The 13,470-nt window shown below is 38.7% G+C and overlaps 1 protein-coding gene across 1 annotated transcript in view; it reads left to right on the top strand.

Annotated features, from left to right (window-relative positions):
• The first annotated feature begins 1,102 nt into the window (after positions 1-1,102).
• ABI3 (ABI family member 3) overlaps positions 1,103-13,470 on the top strand; it is a 19,516-nt gene continuing 7,148 nt past the window's right edge. The window contains exons 1-3 of the mRNA XM_029283041.1: positions 1,103-1,257; positions 3,329-3,496; positions 7,492-7,668. Coding sequence (XP_029138874.1) covers positions 1,141-1,257; positions 3,329-3,496; positions 7,492-7,668 — 462 coding nt within the window. The 5' untranslated portion in view covers positions 1,103-1,140. The remainder of the gene's footprint in view (positions 1,258-3,328; positions 3,497-7,491; positions 7,669-13,470) is intronic.

Here is a 13,470-nt window from a genome sequence, read left to right as displayed (position 1 = left end):
CCAATGCTGCGGCGGCAGTTGTCTCCCAAGCCGCCGCCTGATTTTCCGCCGAGTCGTGGACCAGATCCTCCGGATATGGCCCAAGCTCCGTCAGGAACCTCTCAGGGTCCATCAGTCGCCTGGGACGGAACCATCTAGGCGGTTCCGTCTCCCTGCGGCGAGGGGGAGCGGTCCGGAAGTCCATCCTTAGGAGAGAATGTAAGAGGGTTGTTAAGTGAATCTGTCTTCCCTATTGACTTTGCTTGTCAGAAGGTCACAAAAGGTGACAACATGACCCTGGCATACTGCAACTGTCATAAATATGAGTCAGTTGCCAAGCCTCTGAATTTTGATCACATGCCCACGCGAACACTGCAACAGTCGTAAGTGTGAAAATTGGTCGTAAATCAATTTTAGTGCTATTGTAACTTTGAATGGTCACTAAACAAACTGTTGTAAGTTGAGGACTACCTGTATCGGGTCCTTACTCTTAGATGGAGCCACTGAAAGAAAGTACAGTGCTTAAAGGTATGAGAAAACTGAAGAATATCCAAAAGAGGGACCGGGATCCATATCATGGGGACAGAGCCAAAGAGGGAAAAATTGCTATGAACTACCAGCAACTTTCCAAATATAAATAAATCAACAGTGGACTTTCTGAGTTTGCATGAAATATGTATTGTAAATAATATGGAAAGAGTTGATCTTTCAGGGACTGTTTCAGCAGAGAAGTTTCAAACAGTCTGGCTGGAAACTATTTTATACTTGATTTGGCTTCAGTGACAATGCTGAAAAGTCAGTAAAACAAGCATCAGTCTAAAAATACATGGTTTCCTCTCTTAACAATTCTGCCAATTCTGCCCTCCCAACATTTTCTCAGTTCATTATCATAACTTTTCTACTCACTGAGTAGATTTTCAAAATCTCAAGAAGGAAGCTAGTTGTAGTTCAGAGATGGATAAGCGGCACCTTTTTTTGGCATCTTTTACAATAAATCTCCAGATATCAGCAGGATATTTGTCTTGGTGAGCAAAAGGGGTGGGATCAGCATTGTCAAATCAAGTATAAAATAGTTTCCAGCCAGACTGTTTGAAACTTCTCTGCTGAAACAGTGTCTGCTATAAGAAGGAAGTGGTGAATCCAGCACAATTAAGTGGCGACATGTCTGAGTTTCAGCAGCTGATGCAGGACTCCATACCGTCTGCAAGAGATGTTCTACAACAGAACTATAGCAACCTCCTTAAAGTGGCAGATTATTGTGACAGCAACTATGAGCAGGTGAGTTTCAGTGGGAGAAAAGTCAAGGACAGCCTAGCTTGAGCTAGCACAGAGAGAAACAGTGGAGTACCCTCGCTTCAGCAATGCATACTGGCTCTCAGGCAGCTGAATATATGTGCAGCTCCCAGGGGAAGGTAGCACCTGTATTAACTATAACATTGCAGAACATGCTGAAGAATATCTTGAATCTGTATGGGAACTGGTCAATGTGGAGTTGAGACTTTCAATACTCTCTACTGTTAATATAAATTGAGGAGCCTGGTGGTAATGAAGGAGGAACTGAAAACACCTAAAGCAAGAGTGAGAAAATTGTATTTTTACTGCCTTCTTTCTGCAACTGATATAGTTTCCAAAATTGCAATTCAAAGCTGCACTGCCAAATTTGGTGACAAATCACAAATTTCAGCAATGCAACATTTTAATTTTTTAAAAAAATAAAAAATAAAGATTGAGATGGGTGTATTTATGTATTTATTTTGCTTTTTTCCTGCCCCATTCCAAAACTAGATAAAAATTTTGATATTGCCCCTTTTGGAAATATCAGTGTATTATTGCCATATCTATCACAATTAAAAGATTTTTATTTTAGTCTGCTGCAGGCTAACAGATGCCAAGTTGGAGAAAGGTGTTATAGATAACATTGAAATAGTTTGCTCAAAGATCTGGCCTGATAGAAAGGAATTTCCTGTGGACTATAAATCCATAAAGCAGAGCTGAGCATAAATGGTGTTTTGACATTCTCTACTTGTTTGTAGCCAGAGAAATTGTATATAAGAGAGGGAAAGAAATTTCCCAAGCATTTCTCAAGAACAGAACTCTTTCTCTTAGCAGTAATAGTAACATTGATACTGCAAGTTTCCATTGGAGCACTTGTCTCCTGATGTCTTCCCTTCGCATTTAATTGAAACATGGGACGTCAGGAGGCCTGCAAACTGATGGAGAGATGATGATACAAAGAAAGACATGCCCTGGCCATGATATGTAACTAATGTTGTGAGGGTGATCTGGCTGAAACATCTGTCACCACATTGATCGCCAGGGGTATCTCTTTCCTTTCTCACCACTCCATGTGTGTCCTTCCTAAAGCTGAACACTCAGTAGAAGAAGGCAACAACCCAGATAGGAGTGTACTGATCTTCGGTCAACTGTATATAGTACAATACTATATTTGCTAGAGTATATGTAAGATCATACTGTACTTTACTGCATCTACGGTTAATCACAATGATGCCACTGTCGTGACATAGTGCAATATTTTGGCATCAATATTGTGTCATGATGCATGACACAAACCTTTCATATCCCCTTGCAATATTAAAGATATGTATTGAAAGGGAAGGAGTCAGCATCATTCATCACTCCCCCTCTACTTGACCCCTCTGTGGAGACTGGACATGTTGTGGATCCAGGTGATCATGCAAATCCCTAAAAGTTCTTATTTGTAATAATGCAAATAACATAGAAAACATATACAGCGGGTCATATGAACATAGGAATTGTATTTTATTAAGTCAGGTTAGAATTTAGAGTTTTTGGGAGCCAGCTACTCTATTGTAGTGGTTGGAAATAACTGCTCTTCTTAGATTAGAAGTACTATCACAGAGAATAGGACAAAAATTTACTATTTTTCCAGGCAATATGATAATTTAATATATTTGATAGACATGTTGATTGAAGACTGGAGTCATTAAATAATGAATGGTATTACACCAATGAGAACACTTTCTAATGATGATTATGGTTTAAAGCCTCCCCCAGCCTTGTGACTTCCAAATGGACTACAACTGTCATCATTTCTATCCAACATAACGGATCAGATCTGCAGCCTGGGGCTGTAGGAACCCTACTCCAGCTCCTCTAAGAACACTGGGCTGGGATATGTTGGAGACATAACTTTTCCTGGCTTAATATAAATTAAAACCTGGATCATCCAGCTAAAGTTATGCTCTCCCTTCCTGAATACCTGCCATATGGGGAGTAATCAGCAGGAAGTCAGTTTTATGTCTTTCTATTTTTCTGATTTCTTGCATAATTGTCTTTCATCCTCTTTATGGTCTTTTCTAACTTATAGGCGCAAGACAAACGAAAAGCCCTAAAGGAAACCATGGCTTTCACAGTTCAGTCATTAGCCAGTGTGACCTATCAAATCAATAGCCTAGCTAGAAACATCCTCAAAATATTTGACTTGCAGACCACCCATCTCCAACAAGTGGAAGCCAACGTTTGTTCCATTGAACAGGTGAGCAAGAATCCTGCTTCAGCAGACACTATGAAGACACCATGTGGAAAATATTGGGGTTAGATTTTTTTTTGAAATTCTGAACATTTTTCCTGTTGTTAACTTCTATGGTTGGCATGAGAAGTCTTGTATGCATCTATTGATTCCTCCTTCAACCTCTTCCTATATTGTTAGCTTAGTAAAATCCAAGTTTGCAGCTTTCAAGGTAAACCGCCAATTTCTCTTTTTGTAAGTACCGGTATCTTTGGTGGCATTATTGAGAAATACCACAGCTGGAGGCTTTGACAAGCTGTTCAGTATCTCAGTTCAGTATCTTCCAAATTCAGTCTGCTACTTCAGTCTGGTATTTTCAGAGTTCTCATTTTTTCCCATCCATTGTTGCTGTTGTTGTTAGTTGCGAAGTCGTGTTCAACCCATCGCGACCTCATGGACAATGTTCCTCCAGGTCTTCCTGTCCTCTACCATCTTCTGGAGTCCATTTAAGCTCACGCCTACTGCTTCAGTGACTCCATCCAGCCACCTCATTCTCTGCCGTCCCCTTCTTCTATTGCCCTCAATCTTTCCCAGCATTAGGCTCTTCTCCAGTGAGTCCTTCCTTCTCATTAGGTGGCCAAAGTACTTGAGTTTCAACTTCAGGATCTGGCCTTCTAAAGAGCAGTCGGGGTTGATCTCCTCTAGGACTGACCGGTTTGATCACCTTGCAGTCCAGAGGACTTGCAGGAGTCTTCTCCAGCACCATAGTTCAAAGGCCTCAATTCTTTGGCGCTCAGCCTTCCCATCCATATAACTGCCTAATATGCTTGCCAAAATAGTAAGCAAAAGTTATCTTAGCAAAGCAACCAAGTCAAATCCTTACATATTACACATGGGTATTGTAAATATTTATAGTAAACATGAATGTCCAATGGGTCAAGTCACATGTAATGTAAATGAGAGGCAATTGTAAGATTAATATGTTTTCTGTACCTCCTGGGCAAGTTTTTTTGTGATTGGCCTTGTGATATTTGTTTGCATCCCATTTAATTGTATGGTTATTTCCCCAACATAAGCGGTTTGTTTTCTATTGTTGGATTGTTTTCTGAGATGGAAAGTTGGTGAATATATGGAGAAGCTGCATTGTCTACTTTTTTTCAGGGAATTTCCTTGCCCTCTGAATCACTGTTAAGCTCACAAAGCAGACCCATCCCTGTATTCTAAACTTTTTCAAACCAATGGATTCCCTTCTCTCCACTTCTTACTGAAAGTATGTGAAGATGTATGCCTGTTCCCAGCAGATATCAGATCCCTCTTCCTGTTACTGGAGTGAGACTGGGGACCTGCTTGATGGTTTTCCTGTTTCCTAAGAGTAAGAACAAAAACAAAATAAAATAGAACACATGTGATCAGGAAGCATAAGTGGAATGGATTAATCATCTGTACTATTTCACTTGCTTTATAGTTCCAAAACATCTATACTTTTATATAACCAAGGGAGGTGTGTGCATTATGTGTGTATATGTGTGTGTGTGTGTGTGTGTGCGCGCGCGCACGTGCATGCATGTTTGTCAGGAGAGAATAACTTTAATGGTCAAGCTGCAGTTAGAGTTTGCTGAAGCTGGGTCTCAAAATTTGTTTTGCAAAAATTGTGCAGAAATTAGATATGATTTTCTTTTGCCTGCAGGTCTCTCTTGGACAAAAAGAAAAAAAAACCCTGATTTTAATTAAATTTCTATTTAATCTATTTCAATTTTAGATTGTTTCTTCTAGATTATCATGCTCATAATCTGAGAATTGTGCATTTAGGTGATGATTTGGCAGCTGCAAATATTTTCTTCAGCAGATAGAAAATAAGTGAAATGTTGAAAAAAATCAAGGTTGAGGTACAACCTAGCCTGGGATGCTTTCCTTGCTTTAGGAAGCTTCACTTCCTAATTCATATGGCGTTTCAAAAAGAACTAGACACAATACTCTTATTTGTGCTGGCCAAATAATGTGGTGTGTAATGATAAACAATTTAGGTGGTTTTTTTCTGCCAGAGAGATGTGAAGCTGGTAGTAGGAGAGGAACTATGAACCAGTGATCTCTGGTTCAAATCAGTTTAAACAGCAGAAGAGGGAAGTTTCTTTCTACCAAATGAGATCTGGTCTATTCTTCTCAGTATTGTTTGCATTGGCCATCAACAAGTAGCTGAGTTCACATATTGCACTGAACCACATTTTGCATAACACATAAAGCCACAAGTCTTTAGTTACAAATAACAATGGTTATTTGTAACCCAAAATGCTTAACCAAACAAATGGTATAATTAGTCTTGCAAAGTGAGAATATGCTCAAGACCCTATCTAGAGAGCTCCTTTCTCTACCTTCCTTCAGAAATACTTAAATCAGCCCCTAGGATGTTCTCACTGCACAGTGACTGCTTCTCAATTTCCTTGGTTTGCAGTTTGATGCAATCTCATTATTATTTTGCCTCAAATCATGAAATAATAGCCAGATTTCAGTCCTAAGTGCTGTAATCCTGTTTTCTCATTTAAATGTTTTACAGCAATAACTCACATTCATGATCTCAAACGATGATAAATGTACATTCTTACTTAGGAACTTAAGGAATGTTTTGCTGGATGAAAAACAGGTCAACATTCCTTCTGGTATAGCCTATTTTATAAGCCCCAGGACTGTAGGTCCCATCAGGGTTGGACAGCACTGAGATAGCCAACCTCTGCCTCTCCTAAGTATTGGGTATTGAGTGGAGATCTCAGTAACCCTCAATTGATGAATTGGAATATGTACTTTGATAGGAAGGAGGGAAATAATTAAATTCAGGGCAAATAATTATATGAACTACATTGTATCAATGTTAATGTAAATTAAATCAAATATAATCTTTGTGCTGGCTCTGCATACTTTATTTGTTTGACTTGCTCCCCAAAGCTAAGTGCAGTTTTGCCCTGAAAATGAATGAGCATTCATCAGATTATTAATGGATCTCTCTCTATCTTTTTGAATCATTTCCAACATGCAGTTTTCTTGACAATATTTCCGAAGGGGTTTGCATTGCTTTCTTCCAAGGGCTGAGAAAGAGTGACTGGCTCAAGGTTACCCAGCTTGTGTCCAAGTTGGGACTAAAACTCCTATTACACCAAACTGGTTCTCAATATTGCTTATAATTTGTAATATTGTTAGATTAATAATACAAATTAGACTAGTAATATTGTTAGACTAATAATTAAGCTTTAAACAAAACAGTGGACCCTCCACCATGCAGTCATGTCTTCTCAAAACTAATACTTTCTAAATGTGATGAGACACAATCTCCAGAGTTCCCAGACAGACTGGACTTCTGAGAGTTGTAGCTGTGTTACTGGAATTGATCAGGATGGAAAGGCTGACTTAATAGTAGAAAAGGAATAGGGAATGGGAGGGAAACAATCAAATTCAAGAATCTATTCCCTGATTGCTGCTCTTGAAATAATCTTGCTTTGCTCATGGAATTTCACAGTAAATCGAACAAGGTCATCCTCCAATTGTAACCTTTCCACCATAGGCTCTGCCCTTTTTTCTCCCAGAAAAAAATATATTATTTGAGAATGAAATGATGGGGTAGCTGACATGTTGGTGTTTACTGTCTACTCCAAAGTTGTGAAAAGCCAGCTATGGAGTACTATGGACTGTGTTGAGGTTGGGAGGCTGAATTTTATTGTGCTTTAGAATTTTTGCAAATCTTTGGGTTCTTCTCAGACAATCCATACTGCATACTTCTCCATCCACACTTAACAAATGTGTTCATTATTTAGGAGAAGTAGTAGTTCTGGAAGAGATAGCACCAGTATAGCACTGAATCCCAGCTGATCTAGCGATGTGGGCTTCATTCTTCCTATTACATTCCAGCTAGTTCTGTTAATTAGTGCTGCATATTAACTCTCTTGGGAAATCAGCTGCAAATGGTTCCTGCTCCAGCTTCCATTTATGTCCTGCCAGACAAGTCTCTCTTTTCTCATGATATCTTTCTGTTGCAGGTGATAGAAATGCATAAGGAGAAAGTGTCCCGCCGTGAAATTGGGATGCTTACTGTTTCCAAGACATTTCTTCCCTATCAGAAAATCATCTATCCAAAGAAGCTTGAGCCTTTACAGCCCTATTACAGGAAACCACTGGACTTTAACACTCTGGATGACATTGGCCATGGGATTAAGGTAAGAAAGGGACACTCTCCAATTAAAAAATGAAATGCTTTAGTCCTCCCCTTTGTTAAGAAAGACAATATTCCCAGATTTGGGATGTCCCTATTGACCCTAACAAGTGCAGCCACTGCAAAGGATTGTGGGAATAGTAGTCAAAAAAATTTGAAAGTTGCACTCATAGCCTAGCTGCTGAGACATGAAAAATCATAACTGATAGAAGAACAGAGCTATTGCATCTGTAAAGTAATAACATCAAAGACACCTGGAGATCTCTACTGAAGAAGGCACTAATTCCACAGATGTCAGTAATTTGTTTCTTCTTTTTTTACCATGATGTTTTTAATGTGAATTCTTTTCATTTGGGCGTTTTTAGTTCCCCATGTTGACGGGAGAATTCTGGGAGTTGAAGTCCACACATTTTAAAGTTCCCAAGTTTGAAAAAACATGCTCTTAGATGGATGGTGACCCAACCAGTCTTTCCTTGTAGTCTTCCCTCCTAATTTTGGTACCTCATTGGGAGGATTCCCATCCTGACACATTTTTCTACAGTTCTTTTTACATATTCACTTGAAGGACACTCTGTCCTCCCCCTAAGGCTGCACTAATCAATGCTAAGCTCAGTTTGCTTTGTAGAGCTTTTATGGACTGTATTATAGAAAAATATTGGTTTCTGTCAAGTTTCTTTTCCAAATCCTTTAAATGGGAAGAAGACTAGGCCTAGACCATGAAAAAGCAAACTGCTTCTTCTACTCCCCAAGCTGCAATAGACAGATCTGCTTTCTCCAATTTAGTGTGATTTCCTCTCAGAGGAAACTGTGGAGAGACCATATATGTGGCCATCAACAAATATGTGGTTTTCAGAGCATTAAAGAAATTTGGCAGTTCTACACAGAAGAGGACTTGGAGTATATATGCCTGATTTAGTATCAGATCTGCTGACTATCAGGAGAAATAAGGCATGTAACTAGGTCTTTTTATTAATAAATTTGGGTGTACTGACCCATGTGGTGTAGCTTTGCACTTGGAAAGAAGAAGATTCTTGCCCCACCCAAGAATTTACATAGACATAGAAACTCAATATGAGACAGTGTGTCTCCAAGCACTTCCTCTGTGGAAAAATGTATGTGCTACTAAGCCATTACTCTCTTCCTCCTTCAATACAAAAGAAAAAAAAACCTCAGGCATAATAAGAAAAAGCATAAAAATTTAAAACAAGACTAGGGAACTTATTGAGACACTTGGTACAAGAAGAGTTTGAATCCATACTCCTGGATGCTGGTACAAAATGGCTACTATTGGGAGACATCCCATTTCCAAAATGGCTGCCCTTATGAGCAATTTAAAAACACCCATTGATGAAGTAATCCCTCACCAATTCCCCTATCAAAGATTTTATACCACTCAGTTTGTCTTTTACTTTGGCAGATGGACACACACATAATTGTAGCCAGACATCAGTTTATTTTTGAAGAAGGCCTTTGGGGCTCCTATGAAGCCCAAAAGCATTTTTGGAAGATAAAATGTTAGGTTTCTATAAAATGAAATCATGAGAAAAAATTTTAATAGGCATCCAGGAGCATACCTCCAGGTGCATTGGTGTTCATAGGCACCTCTTCCATCAAAAAGTAAAAACACTGCTTGTACTAGATTCATTCTCCTTTGTAGAGAGTGATTGACTCCTCAGGAAGCCATTTCTCTCTAGACATTTTTGCAGAATTTTCCATATGTAAAAAGAATTGAGAGGATTTATTCTCTCTCTCCCTCTCCCTCTCTCCATCTATTATCTATTATCTACCATCTCTCTCTCTCCCTCCCTGTTTCTTTTTATCTTTCTCTCTCCTATTAAATTTCTATATTGCCTATCAAACATGTGTGACTTGGGGCAGATTATTATTATTATTATTATTAGTAATAGTGATGGTAGTAATAATAATAGTGCTTATGGAATTTGTTGATCTTGAAATGGAAGAAGTTTTTAAAATGTTTTATCATCATAACAATTTGCATATAGGATTATCAGTAAGTAATGGTTTCTTGAAATAAGGAGTAAGGGACAAATTTTAGCCATGAAATTTTAAAGATTATAATTAGCCCCTCATAACCTATTAATCTTCCACATATATTTCTATATATTTCAAATATTTTTTCTCTTTTCTCCTCCCCACAAGTTAGAGTACAATTCTAAAGCAGGATAATAGGACTCCCAAGTATTGTGGCCTGATTAGATATCCAAGTTGCAAAATAAGCTGTTCTTTCTTTCTCCCCATTTTGCAAACTACTTAAAAAAAAAGTGTGGTTGTGTTGGTAACTGGGGCCAGGCATTGAGACTGATCTGGAAACCACATGTACCTGAAACCAATGAAACAAAGACATTTCGAATAGACAGGAAGTACTGCACAACTTTTTTCTTCCCACGCTTCTCTCTCATTTCCAAGTAGCATCCTCATCATTTGAAAGTCTGCTTCCACTCAAAAGGTTTGTGGCATTTTAGCTAGCCCTGATGATAAGCAATGCTTTAATGCTGCAAGCAGAGCAGCTGGAGAAAAACAAAAAGAAACCCCAATCTATATGGAAAGAAAGCTCCTAACCTAGCAATTGCATGTTACTAATATGGAAAGATGGAAAGGATCATTAAAATAGTTCCAATCATGTCAGTGGCTCAGCAGATAATGCAAACTTTTGTGGGTAGGTAGACTAATGATTCTTAAAGAAAGGGCAAGGACTCTAACTTTGCATGAAGAAAAGTGTACCTGAGAAAGAGAGAAACCAGAATTTTATCCGCGGTGGTTAAGTTGCAGGCTACATCCCGCATGCCATATTAATGTAGCTAACCATTGATTGTGTATGTGCATTAACTGGAGCCAATTTCAGAAAAGCAGAGAGCTACATTTTAGCAAACCACTTTATACTTTCCAATAGGACAGAAATATTTATTTTATTTGTGACATTTATAAATAATGCCATGCACCAGCAGGCCTGTGCAAATCAGCTCTAATTCAATTTAATTTGGAGACTTGAGATTCAAATAAGATAAGATGCTATTTGAATTTGTAGTTCAAGGTCTGAGAGCAAACCAATTCGACTTAGACTGTTTTTAGAGATAATACTGATGAGAAGCATATATTCATCCAAATTGCCCATAAATTGCCCATTATCCTCTCATCTCAGTTACTACAATAAGAGGACCTCTTGCTAACTAATTTTTAAGGGACATATTCATATAATGTTGCTTTTATCTCATCCTCAGGCAATCTAGAATTATTTTGTGAAGTTCTAGTGTGGAAGGGGAATATTCCTTCTTATCCCAGAACAAATCTTGCCACATGGAGTCTCTGAAATATCTTAGTGATGAATCTGGGAATGATATACCGTAGCCAGTGATTGGTTCTACTCTGCTTCTGCCTCTCCCCCTCATTCAGTCATTAGACACTGCTTCTTTGTGGTCATTGTAACTTGTCTGAGAAAGAAACACCTACCTGCTTGCAAAGGCAATTTTCCTGTGCGCCCCCCCTCCCCTGCCATTGATGGTAATTTCAGCCACTTGAGTGATCCACACCACAAAACAGATTGATGTATCTATGAAAAAATACATTCCTAAAAGAAATATTGTTGTGAAAAAGAGGTCAAGGGGGCTCTTTTCCACACCCTAGTAACCTCCTGCCATGAGGACAACACAATTGATATCAGTGCAATTTTCTGCTGAGTCAAGGTTGGAATGAAAGAACATTAAAGTAGCAGCCTGGATGAGCTTTACTTTGTGCTGAACTAATGCAGAAACTGTTCTACTAAATAAAATACTTCTAAACGTGTTTTAAAAGTAAAGCCATTTTAGTTTTCTGGAGTTTAGGTTTGGTTAACATTGAAGTATGATCACTGACTTGCCTTGGCATAGATTTGGTATAGATTTGCCATCTCTGTTCACTGTTTGTGTAGTGCCAAGAGAGGTCACATAGAAGGATAGCCAACTTGGCCACTCCTACGAAGGAGCCATCATCGTAGATTTGACTTGGTTGTGTGACTTGATGGTGACTGCTCTATATTAGCAGAGGCAGCAGGGGCAGACTGACACAGTGAAAGAAAATGCCACAGAAATAGGCAGCCAAGGAGAAAAAGGCTGGCACACAAAAATTGGTATTCATAGATTTTCCACTTCCTGGTTTTAAAAACAAATAACATTTAGGCCAATACCTTTAAGTCCTAGCTTGATACCTATCCTCTCATTGTTGAGTTGTATATACTTAGGTCATATAAATGTCTATACTGAACAATCAGTTTTGAGACAATATTGTAAGTGCTAAGAGTTGAATTTAATGTTGACTTATGTTGTTAAGGTTAGAATACTGCTTGCATACAAAAAAAAGCAAACGTAAGACTTGAGAGCTAAAAAAAACCAAATGAAACCAAAAGTAATGTTAGCCTTAGCACTGCAAAAAAAAATAAAAAATCCTAGCACTCAGTTTAATGAGGTGACAAATTGTATTTGCTGCTGGCTATCTGTATCTAAGACTGCTTCACATTGTTCAGCTATCTTTCCCAGCATCCTCCATATATGGAAGTAAACTTGCAAACTTGCATATTGACTGTAATAACCCCAGAAGCAGTACAAAAGCCATCTATTCTACAATGTGTGTCAAAAGTCTATAAAGTGCTCTGAAGCCAGTTGATCTGATTTGTCATTTCAAAGCTGTTTAGAATTGCAATTTTTTTTCAAACAGAGTGATTTGTTCCTAACTGTTTCAAAGCTTTGTACAACCCTATTTACCAGACATAGGGATGAAGAGAGACAGTGAATGATAATAAATGTTTTGTCCTAGCACTTCTCATTTGAATTACCGTATGTAGGTAGTCCTTTGAGTTACATAGGTAGTCCTTTGAACTATTGTGCAGTACATCTGTGGACATGGAAATGGCTTTGCAATCCCAATCTGAAAGTGCAGAATTTAGCACAACAGGGACACTGGAAGTCCATTGTTATAATAGCTGTGGGTGTTATTCAGTTTTCAATCAGTCTTCAAAGCCAGTGGAAGCTTCATAGCACAAAGCTCTCCAGTGGTTTTTTCCACCAGCCGCAGCTTCTAGTTCCCTTGACAATGTCACAGTGATGTAAGGGTTCCTTCACAGTATCTTTGAAGGGCTTGCATGGTTGACCTTGCTCCCATAGAACAAGGTGAATGGTATTCTGATGAATAACTGCATCTGGGCTCTGATAATCAGGACTCGATGCTGATAAGACTTTATGTGATTCAGGACCCGCAGATTGGAGACACAGTCTTGCCAACAAATGCCAAAGATAGAGCAGAGAGCAGGCCTGTGAAATTTTTACAAGTGCTTGATATGTTATTGGTTCAGAGTCCAGGAATCATGTCCATATAAGAGGGAAGGGATTATTTCCACAGCTCTATAGACTTTCAACTTTGTGGAAATATTGAAGTTGTGTTGATTGAGCACTATAGTTTGCAGCTACCCCAGAGCCTGGCTGGCCTCAAGTCAATTTCTTATATTTGAAGTTATTTACATTAGGCAGTTGGGTGTCATCAACAGTAAGTTTTGGTTATATGGGGTTGATATTTGGCATGGACTGATAGAGCATTTTGATTTGCTCAGGCAGATAATGAAGGTTAAATACCTTAACAAACGGCAATAAACATAGAGAGGAGAGGTGCGAAGGGGAGGGGGGACAACAGCATTGTGTATTAGAACAGCCTGGAGGGAGCAGAAAAGAAAACAAGGCTAATAGACAAGAGAGGAAATTGGAAGACATGATTACACAAAAAAGAAGGGGAGTAGAGGCTTTACCCGCGCTAAACCTCCAAG

The sequence above is a fragment of the Protobothrops mucrosquamatus genome, unplaced genomic scaffold, assembly GCF_001527695.2.
Source record: "Protobothrops mucrosquamatus isolate PMUCROS unplaced genomic scaffold, P.Mucros_1.0 scaffold10, whole genome shotgun sequence".
Classification (NCBI taxonomy): Eukaryota; Metazoa; Chordata; class Lepidosauria; order Squamata; family Viperidae; genus Protobothrops; species Protobothrops mucrosquamatus.
This window is presented reverse-complemented; position numbering and strand designations above follow the sequence as displayed.